This window comes from Aspergillus thermomutatus (assembly GCF_002237265.1).
Source record: "Aspergillus thermomutatus strain HMR AF 39 chromosome Unknown NODE_13, whole genome shotgun sequence".
Lineage (NCBI taxonomy): Eukaryota > Fungi > Ascomycota > Eurotiomycetes > Eurotiales > Aspergillaceae > Aspergillus > Aspergillus thermomutatus.
This window is the reverse complement of record NW_020798061.1, coordinates 110,295-126,973: the sequence shown is the minus strand read 5'-3', so window position 1 is coordinate 126,973 and position 16,679 is coordinate 110,295. Positions and strand designations below refer to the sequence as shown.

General features: G+C 51.0%; 6 protein-coding genes across 6 annotated transcripts; 3 read left to right on the top strand and 3 right to left on the bottom strand.

Moving 5' to 3' along the window:
- Positions 1 to 10: 10 nt before the first annotated feature.
- Positions 11 to 538, bottom strand: CDV56_108813 (uncharacterized protein; the record flags this gene model as incomplete). Its single annotated transcript, XM_026762432.1, has 3 exons — positions 11 to 102; positions 166 to 243; positions 391 to 538. The coding sequence occupies 3 exons, from the start codon at positions 536 to 538 to the stop codon at positions 11 to 13; spliced, it is 318 nt and encodes a 105-aa protein (XP_026618076.1).
- A 588-nt stretch (positions 539 to 1,126) lies between these two features.
- CDV56_108735 (putative PHD finger domain protein) lies at positions 1,127 to 4,818 on the top strand (the record flags this gene model as incomplete). Its single annotated transcript, XM_026762354.1, has 3 exons — positions 1,127 to 1,358; positions 1,500 to 3,660; positions 3,720 to 4,818. The coding sequence occupies 3 exons, from the start codon at positions 1,127 to 1,129 to the stop codon at positions 4,816 to 4,818; spliced, it is 3,492 nt and encodes a 1,163-aa protein (XP_026618075.1).
- Positions 4,819 to 5,532: 714 nt separating this feature from the next.
- On the top strand, positions 5,533 to 6,690 carry CDV56_108687 (RNA recognition motif domain-containing protein; the record flags this gene model as incomplete). The annotated part of the gene is made up of 4 exons (XM_026762306.1): positions 5,533 to 5,572; positions 5,673 to 5,772; positions 5,846 to 6,192; positions 6,254 to 6,690. 4 exons carry the CDS (start codon positions 5,533 to 5,535, stop codon positions 6,688 to 6,690), a joined length of 924 nt encoding a protein of 307 aa, XP_026618074.1.
- Positions 6,691 to 8,628: 1,938 nt separating this feature from the next.
- Positions 8,629 to 9,011, bottom strand: CDV56_108642 (DPY30/SDC1 family protein; the record flags this gene model as incomplete). The annotated part of the gene is made up of 2 exons (XM_026762261.1): positions 8,629 to 8,725; positions 8,839 to 9,011. The coding sequence occupies 2 exons, from the start codon at positions 9,009 to 9,011 to the stop codon at positions 8,629 to 8,631; spliced, it is 270 nt and encodes an 89-aa protein (XP_026618073.1).
- A 701-nt stretch (positions 9,012 to 9,712) lies between these two features.
- On the top strand, positions 9,713 to 12,292 carry CDV56_108566 (fanconi-associated nuclease 1; the record flags this gene model as incomplete). Its single annotated transcript, XM_026762185.1, has 3 exons — positions 9,713 to 10,218; positions 10,275 to 11,724; positions 11,780 to 12,292. 3 exons carry the CDS (start codon positions 9,713 to 9,715, stop codon positions 12,290 to 12,292), a joined length of 2,469 nt encoding a protein of 822 aa, XP_026618072.1.
- Positions 12,293 to 12,605: 313 nt separating this feature from the next.
- On the bottom strand, positions 12,606 to 13,560 carry RPS13 (40S ribosomal protein uS15; the record flags this gene model as incomplete). The annotated part of the gene is made up of 5 exons (XM_026762143.1): positions 12,606 to 12,779; positions 12,839 to 12,885; positions 13,166 to 13,198; positions 13,265 to 13,461; positions 13,556 to 13,560. The coding sequence occupies 5 exons, from the start codon at positions 13,558 to 13,560 to the stop codon at positions 12,606 to 12,608; spliced, it is 456 nt and encodes a 151-aa protein (XP_026618071.1).
- Positions 13,561 to 16,679: the final 3,119 nt, after the last annotated feature.

Sequence of the window (16,679 nt, the reverse complement as noted above, 5' to 3'; positions counted from 1 at the left end):
CCTTTTCAACTCAACCTCCAGGCACAGTGGCTCCCTGGCGCAACGCGGTCACCTGCTTGCGAAGCTCGAGAAAGAAGTCCTTCCCGTTTGCCATCGTGTTGGCTACCCGTGTGTTAACAGCACTGAACTCAACGAGTGTAACGGATCGATGGGATGATAACGTACGCTTTGCGCCCCAGGGTCCGCTGGCACGGTTGCTGTTTGCATCTTTTCCACCAGGTCTGTAGAAGAAAGGCTTGGGCTCTGGTGCGGGTGGTCAGCGACTCTTCTGCTCGTGGCGGACATGTAGATTCCGGCTGGATGGGCGGGTATTACCTCCTGGGCCTGAAGATATACCAGAGAGTGTTAGTGGCTTCTACAGAATGGAATGGACGACCAGGGAATGCCTACCTCTCCGTAGGGCTGCCTTCGCCTCTGCGGAGTTGAACCCGCGCACGGGAACGTGCTGTTCCTGAGACGGCCCGGTGGCGAGCTGCTCGCGGGAATCCGTCCAGGGTGCTGAGTTTTGTCCGCTGCGATTCCCACCGGGAGCGCCCATGTTCCTCGAGTTAGAGTGTCTTTGTCCCGACTGGCGGTTTTGATCGTAGGGACGACCTCCGCGCCATCTAGAGATAAAACTGTCAGTGAGGAGATCTGGCTTGATTACCTCGAAATAGAAGATGGAGTGGGGATGTATACCGTTCTTCACCGGGACCACTCATCCTGGAACAAGCCGATTGCTCCGCCGAAGAGGAAGTAAGTGAGAGTGATGGATAAGCTCCGCGTTGCTTGGGAATATCTGATCCGGGGTGGAGTCTCCGCTCTGGCCCAGTGCGGTTTAGCGCCAAGACATTGACAGTGAGTGATAGCGGACGTCCAGCTGCCTGCGCGTCGCCCCTCGCCGTCGCCCGTCATGGCCGTGGAGCCTTCTATTTACTGCTGTTGCTATTCATTCCTTGCACGTTCCGAGCCATGAGTTGCATTTATGTTGTTTGATATTTTTCTCTCTGGAAAGAGCGGCGCGCGGCTTGAAATCTTTACGCTTGAAATTTGAGGCTCAGCGGCAACCCCAACGAAACGCTATTCAGGGACGCTATATAAAGCTACCTTCCAACAGTGTCTGCCCATTCCATGACCTTTCTTTAGGATGGCGCCGTATTCCTCATCGAAATATCGCTTGTCGGCCGGCAGGGCCTCGCGAAAGGGCCCGAAAGTTACCCTCAAGGGGCCAGACCCTGAAGCTAACGAAGGCCCCCCTCTCAAGAAACGAAGATACATTCCTGGAGGACCTGGAGGTGGAGGAAGATATGTCGAAATCGACGTGGAAGAACCCCCCAAGATCAAACGAACCCCCATTAGGCGGAGCTCGTCCTCGCGAAGTCGCCCTGCGCCTGAACCTGCGCCTGAACCTGCGCCTGAACCTGCGCCTGAACCATTGCCCGAACCTTCTCCCGAATCTGAACCTGAAACCCAACCCGAACCGGAGCGTGAGCCTGAACCTGAACCTGAACCTCAGCCAGCTCTCCTCCCTCCGCCGCCGCCGCCGCTCCCTGTTCCGACAACTCCTCCCTCGGCTCGTCTGACAAGGGAGAAGACGCAGACTCGTGGCCGCTATGGCTCGTCGACCGCAGCCGCTTTGGCCCTACAGCAGGGAGACGGGTACAAGCCGCGCGAGGAGCGCGGTTGGGAGGAATTTCACCCGGACTTGGATATCGATGCCAAAATTGCAGTTTTTAGCGCAGAGGAAGTAGATCGTCCGGCTCCGTCGACACCCATTACGGAGATATTACAGTTGAATGGTATCGACATTAATGGGAGTAAGGATCCATTAGCGGAGCTTATCAGGCTGCACACCAGTGGCGCGTCTCCTTCACCTATCAAGCGCAAACCAGGCCGTCCTCCCCGTCGTCCTGAGGCTATTCTGAATGCCCTCGGTATCACTCCTCAGCCGAAAGCTGTGCCACCCCCGGGTCCGAACCCCCGCGAGAGGCTCACCCTCCCAAAGCCTTCGTTTCGGTTGCGGGATCCGTTTGTCTTCTATGACCAGCCAGGGGTTGGCCAGCAGAATTACGTGGACCGGACGATGGCGAGCGTGGGCTACCAAGAAAGCGATCTTTTCGTCCGTCATGAGCGGCAGATGATCCGTATGACTGAGGGAGCGCAAGAGGACGATCTGGATATTATCAACCCTCCCTCCACCGAGGGAGAAGTCAATGCATCGGTTGGCAGAGTTGAATATGACATGGATGAGCAAGACGAGAAATGGCTGGAAGACTATAATGCGAAGCGAAGGGAGGAGCAGTTAGAGCCTATCAAACCGGCTGTCTTTGAAATTACCATGACGAAAATCGAAAAGGAGTGGCATACTCTAGAAAAGCGTATCCCGAAGCCGAACCCGAAACCTCCACAGACACAACGCCCCCGGTCAAGCTCTGCAGCAGCCGTGAATGGAGAAACAACTGCTCCGGGCGAGGAACAAGACAGTAAATGTGCTATCTGTGACGATGGCGATTGCGAAAACTCCAACGCCATTGTATTCTGCGATGGGTGTGATCTCGCGGTGCATCAAGAGTGTTACGGTGTTCCCTTCATCCCCGAGGGGCAATGGTTGTGTCGGAAGTGCCAGCTGATCGGACGGGGATCCGTCAACTGTATCTTCTGCCCGAACACCGAGGGTGCTTTCAAGCAGACTACGAGCTCTAAGTGGTCTCATCTACTCTGTGCCATATGGATCCCCGAGGTCTCCCTTGGCAATCCCTCGCTCATGGAGCCGGTGACTGATGTTGAGAAAGTGCCCCGGAGTCGTTGGAAGCTAACCTGTTACATCTGCAAGCAGCGAATGGGAGCTTCGATTCAGTGTAGCAACAAAAACTGCTTTGTTGCCTTCCATCCTACCTGCGCACGGAGGGCTCAGCTTTACCTCAAGATGAAATCCGGCCATGGAGCTCCTGCAATCATGGACTCTCATCTTCTCAAGGCGTTTTGTGATAAGCATGTCCCTGACGATTGGCGCTTGGAGCATGGTACCGACGCTGCTACGGCGGATGCTATAGAATATTACCGCAACACAATGCAAGGCAGGCAATGGGGTGATAGTCAGGCGGCCGCTCTGTCACTGGAGCCATCCCATCCTTTGGGGGTCGAACCCGGCGAACTCGATAGACAAAGGACACATACCCCGCGTATCACGCTTACTGTTGGTGGAAACAAAAGGAAGCGCCTTGGTCCACCAAAGACGATATGGAAGCTCCCGTCCGGTGCTCCGGTTATTCCTCAGGTTGTCCTTAATTCAGTTGTGGCGTCCCTTCAACGCTTTGGTGTTCGGCAGAGAAAGCAGTACGCCGAAGATGCCTGCAAGTACTGGACACTTAAACGCGAAGCCAGGCGAGGGGCAGCTCTTTTGAAACGACTGCAATTGTCATTGGAAACCTTTTCGTCAATGGAGATGACACGAAGAGATTATGTCGCCATGGGAGTCAGTGGTGGCAAGCGACTGCAGAGACGCATCGAATTTGGTGAAAGATTGTCTTACGACCTGGATCGGCTCAGGATGTTGTGCGATGAAGTAAAGAAACGCGAGCGGGAAAAATTGAAGGATGCGGAACTCCTAAAATCCATCATGGATACCGTATACTTTCCTATCTTCCCTCTGCTCTGGCCTATCTTCGACAAAGCCCAAGGGTGAGTGATCTATTTCTGGTCATCGAAGGATTAAAGTTTCCTCGCTAATGGTCTCTTAGGCTTGACGGAAAGGGCGTTTTCAGACAAGGTCTGCTTTCTCTACGCACGAAACTTCAGCAGCGGTACTACACATCGGTTGCAGCCTTCTCGGCCGACCTAGCTTCTATATTCACGTCGGAAATCGGGGTTCAACCTGCCGGGGACACTGCTGAGTTACAGATGCAGATCAGCGGGCGCGCTCCGGAACTCCCACTTGAACAACGTGAGAAGAGGAAATTGGCTAAGCGGATCATCAAGGCCATCCAGCCTGCCCTCGAGGATGCGATCAAGAAAGAGAGCGAGCTCAACCGCAAGCCCTTCGAGAAGGAACTAAAGGAGCTGGATCTCATGTTTGAGAATAGCGTCCTCTCCCGAAGAGGGTCGGTCGAAGAAGGATCTGCAGAGCCGGCTGAAGGCGAGGCGCATATCGAACCTCGGGCTTCTAATGAAGTCCCGGGTGGTATTCAACGGAAAGTCGGCGGTGAAGCAGAAATTACTGCCAAAGTCGAGCCCCAAGAGGGGTCATCCTCCCCGGCCCTGCTTGAGAAGGCAGGGGAAACTCCCATGCCTGACGCTGGCAGCGAGCAGCCTGTCCCAGAGGCTCAAGTTCAGGATACTCCCATGACTGATTCTGCTGAACTTGTTTCCCCGGCGACTGTGACTGAGCCGGCAAATCAAATTGCTCCTGTAGCACCGGCAACAATTCCCACTATTGCTGAATCGCAGCAGCAAGCTGAGCCAAGCAAGCAGGAACTTAATAGCTTGCCACTACTCGCACAGCCGGCTGAGTCCCAGAAAGGGCTCCTTACACCCCCACCAAGCTTTCAAGGTGATCCACAGCATCCGTTGTCGCAGGGTGGTGTTCTATGGTACATGCAACCATTCGATCCCCTCGGAACGACCATCCACGAAGAACGCTGGACCGGCCGCGATGTCATGCGGGGGATGAGTGAGGAGCTTAGTGAGTTGGATGAGGACGAATTGAAAGACTTGGTAGACGATGAGATGGAGGGGGAATCGGCGCCAACTGATACAGCAGCTACTGCTTTGGACGCTCCGACCAGCGAGACGGGTGTGAAAGTCCATCGAACTCGGAGGCGATGGCGTGGATTCAAATGATTCTTCGACGTGTTTGCGAGCAAGGTGTTCGCAAACTTTCTTCTTCTCTGCATTTCTGTTTTGAATCCTTATTTTATTCCCCTTGCGAGTTTTATTTCGAACCTTTAAAGATGGGAGCAAAGGCGCGTTATGAGTGTTATGTTATAATCGTGTAGATGAAGCATTGATTTGCGCATTGTGCTCTTTACTTAGACTGAGAATTAGTTGATATGGATGAATTGAGCCTGAGCTTACTACAAGAAAGCTAATCCTCTCATCTGTAGCTAGTAGAATTTGTCGACATTACTCCGTACTCTGTACTGGTTGTGAACTACACCAGGCGTGCGAGGCTTGGCGCCATCCACACGAGAGCCGCGCCCGGTCTGGAATTGCTCGCCTCGCTTTTTCCTGCTCATCTCTCCCCCTTCCTTTCCATCATCTTCATCACCATCCTCTCTCGTCTCCCATCCCTTTCATCACTCCTTCTTTTTCTACTTCTCCTTCTACGGGAATCTGATAGCTTCTGGGTTTTCGGCATTCCTGACGCAGGCTTGATCCCCGACTGTTGGTGATTGGATTTTTCTGCTTTCCCTTTTTTACCCTTCATTCAAACACAGCCTGTTGCTGGACGTGCATCTCGCGCGCTCTTTCGAGTAACAAGCTTCGTTCATCTTCATACTTCCCTTATCACCTATCCGCTTTCTTCGTTTCATCTTCTATTCCAAAATCGACATCATGTCTGCTGAATACGAGAACGAGAACGGTCGCTACGACGGTATGTGTTTGCCTAACGACACCCCGACCAACATTAGTCCTAGTCGTCGTCGCGGCGCTCGCAGTACAGTACTGATTTGTTTTGCTTCTCTCAACTTCAGACGAGCCTCGCTTCGCTCGCGACCGCAGCGCTTCTCCTCGCGATGAACCTCGGGGCGATCGTGCTCGTAGCCGTTCGCCCAACGGACGTGCCGATGAGCGGTAATCTCGCCCTCTCTTAGATTTTCACTTTCTTTGTATCACTCGAACCAGCACGCTGACATCTCTTGTTCAGTGCCCCCGTCGATTCTCGCAAGCCCGACGATGATGAAGAAGGTGCCATCAACCCCGGCTCGAACCTTTTTGTCACTGGTATCCACCCTCGTCTGACCGAGTCCGATATCTGCCGTCTGTTCGAGAAGTACGGCGATGTCGAGAACTGCTCGATCATGGTGGACCCTCACACCAAGGAGTCTCGTGGCTTCGGCTTCGTCAAGATGGTCACTGCCGAGCAGGCTGATGCCGCCAAGGAGGGTCTGCAGGGCGAGGTTATCGAGGGCCGTACTCTGAGCATTGAGAAGGCTCGTCGTAGCCGCCCCAGAACCCCTACTCCTGGCAAATACTTTGGACCTCCCAAGCGTGGTAAGTCCTCAATCCGGTGGTTCAAGCATACAGTTCAACTGCTAAATCATTCTTTCTGCAGACTTCCGTGGACCTGGCGGCCGCGGCGGCCGTGGTGACCGCTACGATGACAGACGCGGACCTCACGGTGGCAGCTGGCGTCGTGGCGGCGGCGGCGGCGGTGGTGGTGGTGGTGGTGACGACTACCGTTATGGCCGTTACGACTCCTACAGTGAACGTCGTGACTACGGTGGTGGCCGCGAATACCGCGACTACGGTCGTCGTGAGTACCGTGACGACTACAACAGCTACCGTGGTGGCATTGATCGCTACGCCTCCGGTAGTGGTGGTGGCCGTGAAGAGCGGTACAGTCGCGAGCCTCGCCGTGACGATCGTCGTGGCTATTATGATCGTGATGCTAACCCTCCCAGCTACGGCGACGCCCCTCCTGCCCGTGAAGCCTACGCTGGCCGCTCTTATGAACCTCGTGGTGGTGAAGACAGGTACAGTGGCCGGTAGGTGAATTGACGACATGGGAAGCCAACACTCGAGTCGAGTTCATGCAACGTAATTATTCCCCATGTTAGTCTTTTCCTCTTTTCGCTGGCTTTTCCCCTTCTTCCTACCCTCCTGCGCTTTTCTCTTGTGACATGCCATTTCTTTTCCATTTTCTTTGAAACGCTTCTATTTCAAGAATACCCCTACGATTGGGTCTCGGTTTGACGGTCGACCCTGGGGCGTGATGGTTTGTTTTCTTGTCTTCGAAGGAAAAGTCGTCTTCACGTTCACATGTCTTTTCGATCGGAACGCCACCAGTTTTGCGACCAATCTCTCAACCACTTCAAAACAAAGCAAGAAAGAAAGGCCAGGACAGAACTGTGTCGACGCCCTTCGGTCACAGGCTGATATTTTTCATTTGTTCATCGCTTCGATACACCCGGGAAATATGGCGGCAGGGAAAGAGAAACAAATTTTCACAATAACGTTGTAATTCTTCGGATTATCTCATGGGTCAGCACTGCTGCATTTGCAACTCTTCCGGAAAACTTGGTCGTTGTCTCGCTAGTCAGCTTTTCGCCTTATTGCGTCTTATACAGCTTTGTCTACGTAACGACTCGATTGTATTCGGCCTGAAACACATAAACAAACAAAATGGCTTCGGCCCATTCACGCACACAAGAAATCTGTCTCTACGCCTTGTTTGAAACAGACTGACTGAACGGGATCCGGCTTTTCCTCGCCAATTCCGCCACAGCCGCTGTTATTTTGTGCCTGTAGTATCACCAACCCGAGGACAGCCTTCCGCAAGTGGCATCTCTTGTTGCGCCGGACCGGATCAGCTTAGTTCAAAGTAATATCCTGGGTTGATTCACTATCTACAGGCCTGCTGCAGCATCCTCATGCGGCTGGTTTGCCCCATATCGATGGCAGCGATCGATGACAATCGCCCTAGAGGTAAGGATAAACAGCAGGACAAAGAGCACTAACGTCGGATACAGTAATAACCTATATTCAACCACCTACCTTAATCGAAGATTTTGGGCAGAACCCTCCTTTCTCATTCTGCTACAAAATTCTGCTAGCCCTATGGTGACGGTTCTTTCACTTGCTCTACTGAGACACTAACAATCAGGGTTATTGTTGTTATTATGCACAAATCTATAGTGCCTGTTAATTTTCTCTTAATATGAAAAATCTGCTTCTTATAACACACTTCTTGTGCATTTAGGAGTAGTCATCATGAGGGTAAAGTCTAGTTGGAGAGCCCAGTCTCCCTGATCTCATGATTAGGCGCCGTGTTGGAATAAACTAGTAATACAGTGCAGCGTAGACTGTCGCCACAAGTTGGTATGGTATAATCTGTATCATCCATACGATCTTGTGTCACTAACCTGCTCATTTTTTCTTTTCATTGCGGAGCATGTGATTTCAAGATTTCGTGCTGAATGACCTCGAAATTTATATATTCCAAGCACCGCCGGACCGCATCCATGCGAAAACTACAAAATTATCACTTAAATTCATAGAAGGGAGCTATTTCAAGTTGTCGCCCCTAGAGGGGAAATATCAACCTTGAGATTGAGGCTCTCGCTATATCCACAATATGCAGGTAAAAGGCGTGCAACCTTCGCTGAAATCTAGCTTGCAACATGGATCGAAAAGTCTTGCCCGTAGTGGGATGTTCACCCGCAAAACCGAATAATCAAATTCGAGCATCTAATGTCAGCAGAGTGATCATAGGTGGCATGGAGAGAGATTGACGAGGGTCCATGTCCCTTGCCATCAAGTTCGCAGCTACTCCGAGTCAAGGACCCGTGTAGTGCTCATCCTCATGCAGACGTAAGCATGCATTTTCCTTTCCTGAAATGCTGCTCCACGAGGCACAATATACATGAGGTAACCGATCCTCGATGGGATTCAAAGCGCTCGCTAGCGCCACCATCCGAAATCCCCAGCTTATTCAGGCGACTTCTTCGTGGTGACCCCGCCCCCCTCAATCTCGTTGCTCTTCTGAATCAGAAACTCGCCTAGCACGCGTAGGGGATCGGAGGGTCTGTCGCGAAGGCGATATTAGTACTAGGCGTGGATGATCCCTGCCCTGCCCAACGCCCGGCGCTGAGCCATTACAGAGCAGGCACATTTCACGAGCAACAAGAAGCCACTCACTGTTCCTTGACGATGGATTTCATCCCCTCAAGCAAGTATGGCACTATCTTTTCATTCATGTAAGTTCGTGCCGGCGCGCCGCCCGGACGGGCCTGCGCCGCAGGGGTATTCGACTCCGCTCGCGGGGTGTTTGCTGCGCCGGCATTGCTGCTTGGTGTTGCTCCGTTGCCCATGTTGATTAGATGTGATGCGCTTGGTCCGGACGTCGAATCACTGTGTGGGATTGAATTGTGAAGAGGCGCAGAGGACGTAGAGGGTAATTCTTTCTTGATTGAGGCGGCCGAGTCGGGTGACTAAGGACTATGAGTCAGATGGAGGGGTAGCGATCTCAGTGTATGACTGATCGAAGGAAAAGAAGGGACGAAGCAATAGGCAAGAGTAGACAGAAAGATAAAGGGATGTCGCAGTTGGAAAGAAAGATGTCCCAAGGCGGAGCTTGCGGGCGGAGCTTCTTCAAGCTCTCCACTGTGGGGATGGCGATGAGGGGAGGTATTTCTCACAGGAACGTCCGCCATGGCTACTATTATGTCAAAAGATGATATATATACAGAATGCGAGGATAGGAGTCATAGTTGATGCGCTTATTTTAGATGCGAACAAATGCGCCTTCATCGTCGCTGCTTATCTTACTGCTGCCATTGCGAGGGGGTCAGGCTGCAAACATGTCAAACAGGTACAAAATTCAATTAAAGGCAGGTGACTTCGCGTCTTTTCGTGACACGTTTGAGCGCCAGCGATGGGGATGGCCTTTCGGACTTCAATAACAGTTGTGTCAGCGCGTCGTTGGCCATCAAATCACTAATAGTGATGCTGTTCACGGAGATACACTCTGAAACATCGTCTCGAATGATTATCTCAAAGCTCTCGTGGCAGCATGTCCCTTCTGGACTATTGGGACACATCGCGCCCTCCCGTGAAGCGCAGGAAGACTACTACTAAAGAAGGTCAAGAAAGTCCCAGGACAGTTGCAACCCAGAAGGAGGATTCCAGCATCAATGAAAATGAAATTGATAGCTGTGACAGTCCGTTAGACCCGTGGGATACCCTTTCTTCGGCTCAAGGTCACGATTTCGCGGTCGAGGACGAGAACCCTGTCCCAAACAGTCAGACAGAACTAGAGACTTCGCTCCCAGCTATTCCTACAGATAAACAAGCTATCGAAGAGTATGAGATTTCGCGTGCAGTAGAACAGGATGACGAGCCTGATCTGCGCCAGAGGCTTCAAGACGGCAAATGGCGGAAGGGAAAGAGCTCAATCTATGTGGATGCGTTCAATCTGGCACTGGAAACTGTCCTGGACGAAGAAGCGCATCTGTTCAACGAGGCGGAACTAGAGGTTTTCAAACAGTGGAAGGAGCTATCCTATGAGTCCCAATACTTGTGAGTCGAGCCATCGGATTTGTATCATTGGAAACAAGCTGATTGTGCGTCAATAGATATGTACGGCTCTTCCTTCGTAAGACCTCGGCTTGGCATCGCATCAGCCGGCTGGGTTATTACTCCGACATTAGTGATATGTCCCAGGCCGTGGCTGATCTTCGGTCTAGCCGTAAGCTGCCTGTCCCTCTGGTGTCTTCAGATGATAACTCTGAAGATATGAGTTCCGGCAGTGGTGCGGGCCTCTCTCATTTCAGGTTCGCTGATAACACTGATGAGATAACAACTCTGGAGGAAGCATCCTCTCTGCTACTTCTAGAAGAACTCAAAGCCCTCGCAAAGGATGCAAAAGTTCAAGGCAAGAGTAAGAAGGAACTGCTTGAAGCCTTTCGTGCGTCTAGCCAGAGACAAACAGGTCTCATCTGGAACGACAAAGAGCAAGACTCGCCGCCGGCTGTCAATCGAGATGATCATTATATTCAGAAGATCCTTGAGTACACCGGCGACTGCATCAGACTTGCGCCGGGGCCTTATGCCCTCTTCGAGAGAGTCCATCTGGTCTTTTACAGGTCCACAGAGTGGACGGAGAAATCCCTTACCACTATAATCCTTGCGAAGATCTCCCGCAGAAATTTCCCCGAGTATGTTGTATGTCGCTCTAGCTCGATCTTTCCATCCAGAGAGTTTCTGCTGGAATTCGAATCGGCACTCCGGACACAGTTTCAAATAGACAATCTTCTCGAGTTCAACGGTACCCCTACTCAGGAAAGGCTGGAGCATGTGAAAGGCGTTTGTAAAGACGTCTATCCCCGGTGGAAAATTCTACTCGAACAGGAACAGCGCAAGGAAGACACTATCTACGAAGCGGGTGAAGGCGCCTACTTACGTCGCTTTTCTCCGGCTTGGGTCTATACCAGGATCATCCATAAAGGCCTTCATCCCCTCGGGCGCTTCAAAGAACACAAACGGGAACACGAAATTCTGTGTGAATTGCTGGGCCAGCGCTTGTTCCATGCTGCCCGACGTGGCGCATGGTATCAACGAAAAGCACTGTTGGAGGAGCACTACATGTGGGCTCTTACACCTTCTGATGGACGGAGCGAGGACCTCCAGAGGAAACACTGGAAACGCATTGCTCTGCGGACATGTGAAGAAGGGCTGGAAGACCCGGACTGCCATCTCATTTACCACTATGATCTTCAAAGGCGAATCACAAAGCTGGAAAGGGCTTTGAAAATCGTCAAGCGTGAGCAACATGACTTTGGTCATGTCATGTTGGCCAAACCAGAAGAACGGACGGTTGAGGGTATACGAATCGAACGGGACGACTCACCTGGTCGTGCTTTAGGAAAGAGTGAGGAAGCCTCCACCAGGCGAGGACGCCCAACCATCTGGATTGACGAGAGAGAAGGCGGAAGCGAATGCAGGGTCGAAAGCATGTGTTTGAGCTGGTATAGGGATCATGGCTGGAAGGGCTACCATGCAGAAGGAGGGATCGTCAGAACCTTGGTATGCCTCAATCCGTCTGACCGTATCTATCTCACAGCTAACATACAAATCCTAGTTCGGCTACCTTTTCTACGACATCCTATTCACGTACGTCCCTAATGTCTTCCAGACACCCTTTCAAACCTGTCCGCTAGACCTCCACACCGACGCATTCTACCCCTCCCGCGCATCAGAGATCAATCACCGACTGGTAGAAATAACCAACGGCGCTGCTGAAAGAATTATTCGCGATATTCATGACCGTGAATCAGCGAAGCAGACCTGCGCCATCGGCATCGACTGGTCCTTTGAGTTGGACGACTTGATTGAGATCGTGCAGTGTTTTCGAGGCGAAGCGCTCGCCACTATATGCAAGGTTATGGCCCAGGAGTATCAGCAGCGCGGTGGGGGAATACCTGATCTCTTTCTGTGGAATGTGGAGAAGAAGGAAGTCATGTTTGTTGAGGTCAAGTCTGAAAATGATCGTTTGAGTGATACCCAGAGGTTGTGGATTCATGTACTTACCGGAGCGGGCGTGAGGGTTGAGCTTTGCAACGCGGTTGCGAAGGAGGTTAGGAGAGCGAGTTGATTCGCATATACTTGGGATACTTTATAGAAGAATTGCGATGTATAGCTATTTTATACCCTGCAGGCAGTCTATTACTGATATCATGTGAACTACTTCGAAGTTACAGTTGAGGGAAATCAGAATAGTTATGGTTTTGTTTTATTCTTTCGACTATCCGCGGCCAGAGGTATCTAGGATCGTTCATGCATCAACACTAGGGGAGTCCTAGTCCATCACCCAGCAACCATCTCAGGTTGTCAGAGCGAAATTCCTCATCGACGAAATGTCACAGAACCAACAACCACACACCAAGACCTTAGAGAAGGCGAGACGCTTAAGCGACAAGGGTGCTGGCAGTGGCGGACTCGTAACGCCAGGTGGGGGGGAGGACACCGACGGACTTGTAGTAACGGGACAGACGGTGGATACGAGACTCGATGAGAATGAGGCGGAACTTGCTGTCCTTGTCCTTGCGGTTGCGCTCAAGGTGCTTGCGGACGGCGACGGCCTACAACAGTCAGTAAGACGCGAATATAGGGCAAGAGAAAAAAAAAATTGCAACGCTACCTTCTTGATCAGGAAGTAAAGGTCCTCGGGGAGTTCGGGAGCGAGGCCTGTTTTTACGAAAATCTCTCTGTCAGCCTGTGGAATGACCAAGCAGAGGCATGTGGAGAAAACTTTTGCATTTCTGCGAAAAGATATTCTCACTTCCAGTGATAGATTCGGAGTCGAGGCGGGGGATCAAGACGGGCAACAGCGGTTTCATGCAGAGGTGTTTCTACGCTCGTGCATCTCATTCTCAGAGCAACCGCCGTACATCCTTGTCCACAATCCCTAGCCCTGACGTCCTTGTCTAAACCGGTGCGATTGGAGTGATAATTGCTGGTATCGTACCATTGGACTTCAAGATACGGAGGATCTTGTTACCTGTTGCGGAATGCGATATTAGCGCACGGTAGACACGGACAGGACGGATATTTGAATAAAACGTACCAGTGACAACCTTGACCTGGGCAACGCCGTGGCTGTCACGGAGGACAACACCGATCTGAGAAGGGGTAGCACCCTTTCTGGCGAGCTTGCAGATCTGGTCAACGACCTGGTCGGGGGTGGTCTTCAACCAGGCAGGAGCAGAACGGCTGTAGGGAATAGCAGAAGAGCTAATACCCTTTCCCTTGCTGTGCATACGACTGTAATGAGTTCATTAGTTCGACTGTTCGAAATGGCGACTACGGTGATGCGTTTCGAGTCGAGTCGCATTGATCGCAAAGAGCAATGACTTACCCCATCTTGAATTATTGTCGGGGGTGAACTGGTCGGGTGTGTCGACGAAGTTGGACTGGCGATGGATGAAATCGTAAAAAATTGAAGCCGATGTGTAGATGAATGAGATAAAGGACAGGTGGTGGTAGAGTGTGGGTCACGTGCTGGTGGAGTTCGCTTAGCTTTTCTTACTTTTTCTTCGGTTTCAACGTCCTCAAAAAGTCTTCCACCCTTTTCATTATTATCTTTTGCCGGAAATACTCAAGATTCTGATCTTGATGCTGATCAATTGAAGTGCTTGCCAGCTTTATAGAGCTGTACATATGACTGACTGACTTTTCCACAATCGTTCTCAGCTAATTTCGCACAAGGTACGTTCTGAGTTCTTGCCATCTCATTGTTCCCCATGATTTATCTATGTGATGATACAACACCTTTTTTACTTTATTTCTGGTACCTCTTATGTCAGAAGTAGATCCTTGTGGTCTGCTTCGATGATCTTAATGGACTTCTGACAACGATGTTTCTTTCATCCTTTGAGTCGTCAAAACGATTTCATCGCATCCTTGCTGACTTCGATTTGATGATAGGTTTTTTTTGGATACTGTCTCTACTTGGATTGACTTCTCCTCCCGCTAGCTCTCCACCATCAATTCGCGACTCGCATATCTGAATAGCTATAGTAATTGATTCATTTACACCCCTGAGGATAACGACACTCCCTGCTGGGTTCTGACACAACCCCCGTTCCCAAAAGAGGCAATTTCGTAGTCAATGATATCTGTCCACCTGCGAGTAATACGATAGGGCTTCTACACAATAGGGTCTATTAATTCTAAATCTTGGGGTATCACGCACGTAGATGGTCACCAACGATCATACTAGTGATCGGCGTCACACTGAAAAAATGACTTCAGGAAGTCCCCAAAGATTTGACGAAAGGGGAAGAGGGGTGACCCGGCAGGCTCGTGGCTGGGTACAGAGGTGCGCAATGTCTTTATCGAGTTCTCTCATACCCCTGGAAAAGTTCAAGGTGGTATCTGGGCTCCTCTCAACCTGATTAGAGCACAATTCTTGGACACGTTAGATGTCGCTTTCCTCCCGGATGAATAAATTGAACAAGGAACATACAGCTTGCCACATCACCTCCGAGGAACTTAATGGAAACCAGCGATGACAAGCTCCATCCCCCTGCACTGTCAAGGTCGGATACAGCTTGCAATCCCTCATTCACCAAGCAGGTCCGTTCGTGATGGACGCTGTATGATCACAGGCGACATCAACCCGCTGGCAGTTGTTGATAAGTGGTTTGGTTTTGAAGTCACGCACATCATTCCCCTCTCATTATATGGCATTTTTGTAGGCGAGAGCTTCCACAATTTTATCACATACATCGATCATCCAGGTGTTGATCCCCGCAGAATGGGATTCTGCTGCGTTATGGTATCCATCAGTTGTGGGATCACTACTCACTTTCAGTCAGCTCCAATGATGGCTACGAAGTTGTGAGCTTCCCGGGGATTGGATTGCAATATCAAGGAATGTTTTAGACCATGTTTATCGGCAGCCTGGGGACTCAGAGAAGGTCATTGATGCCCCGCTCTGCTGGCACTTTGAGCAAGCTGTGTTATGCAACGTGCGTGGTGCTGGAGAGGTGGTGTTGAGTTTGATTCTCCACCTGGAAGTGATATCATAAGCCATATTCAACAGGAAGAGCAGGGGCGCAGAGAATGGAGGCCGAGCTATTCAATCGCTTGGGGGGCGTCATTATGAGTCCCCGACTCTCAACGGTCGAACCTGAACTTTCCAGTTTGCTGGTGTACTGCCCTTGTTGCCGCACAAATGTGCTGTATTTTATTTGTTTTGTGTTGTTGAAACTGCGGAAAGGAGGAATCACACCGCTATCTGAATAGCAGCGCCTCAGCGGGAGCATGCCGAAGACAACTGCATAGCATATATTTCGAACGAAGACGTCATTTCAAATAAGGCTGCGCTCCTCTAGTTAGTGCAGATACCAGGATGCGACCTGGTGAAAGAAGTTTGGTATCTTGTCATGTTGTTTGACCTACGTTCCTCCAGTTGCTTGAACCTGCCTGGTGTTCCGAGCTCTTCTCCAGCTGCAAACTCCTGCAGGCTCGCGATGAGTCGGCTTAACACAAAGCTTAATCTGGTCGTCTTCCGAGACTGCTTTGTCTCTGTCGATATATTGGCGGACATATCAGGAAATCAGCTTCGAGGGCAATGATTTCAAGATTTCAAATAGGGCTTGATTGAGCTGCTTTCGGACGACATCAATACCAGATTTCGACAGGGACGATCGATCTGGTCTCGTGGGCATCCAAGCCATCAAGCATCTTAACGATGAAGCACGGCCAGACACTCATCCACAGCGAGAAACACGTAAGGATCCTCGACGTGACCGCAATCTTGAACTTCGACCAACATAAGCTTGCCAGCCAATCCGCTCGCATGGCGCGGACGCAAGACGATGTCAAATCCTGTGAACAGACTTTTCTGGAAGCGGGATTGGAGCAAACAAACGACATCACATCATGTGGCCAGGTTCAGGGAATAGCAGAGAACGAAAGGACACTCCCCGATTCGACCGCTGCAGAAAAATGAGAGAGTATGGGTACGAAGCACTGTCGAATCAGGTCTGTATGACAGCATCTGCAGAACGGGTGACGATCAATGCAGGAAGCGCTTTCGGACTGCTGCAGCAGACATCGATTAATTAGACTAGACGATAAGTTCGTGCGGGCATTGACCGCAGGGTATCGACTATCGAGTCCATTGAATGTGATCAGTGGGGTTAAAGTATCAATCATCGAGAAGCGTCTATGATAATCGTAGATTGGCTTACGGGAGAACCAATTCTCGCCCTGATCACTGCAAGGATCGAGGAAGGGAGGTCGATTGGTTCGATGGCGGGGAGGAGTCTGATGTGGCTCGCTTGCGAATTAACCAAGGACAAGACAGCATCCAGGATGGAGAGAGGTCTCTAACCCACACAACCGCATCTGGTCGAATCTGGGTATTGTCTACTTCTGTTCATCCAAAGAACCCGGCCAGGATCGAGAAAGTTCAATAATGGTGGTTGATGTTAAGAAGCTCAGCTGTCAAGTCTCTTTCCACCGAATCCCCG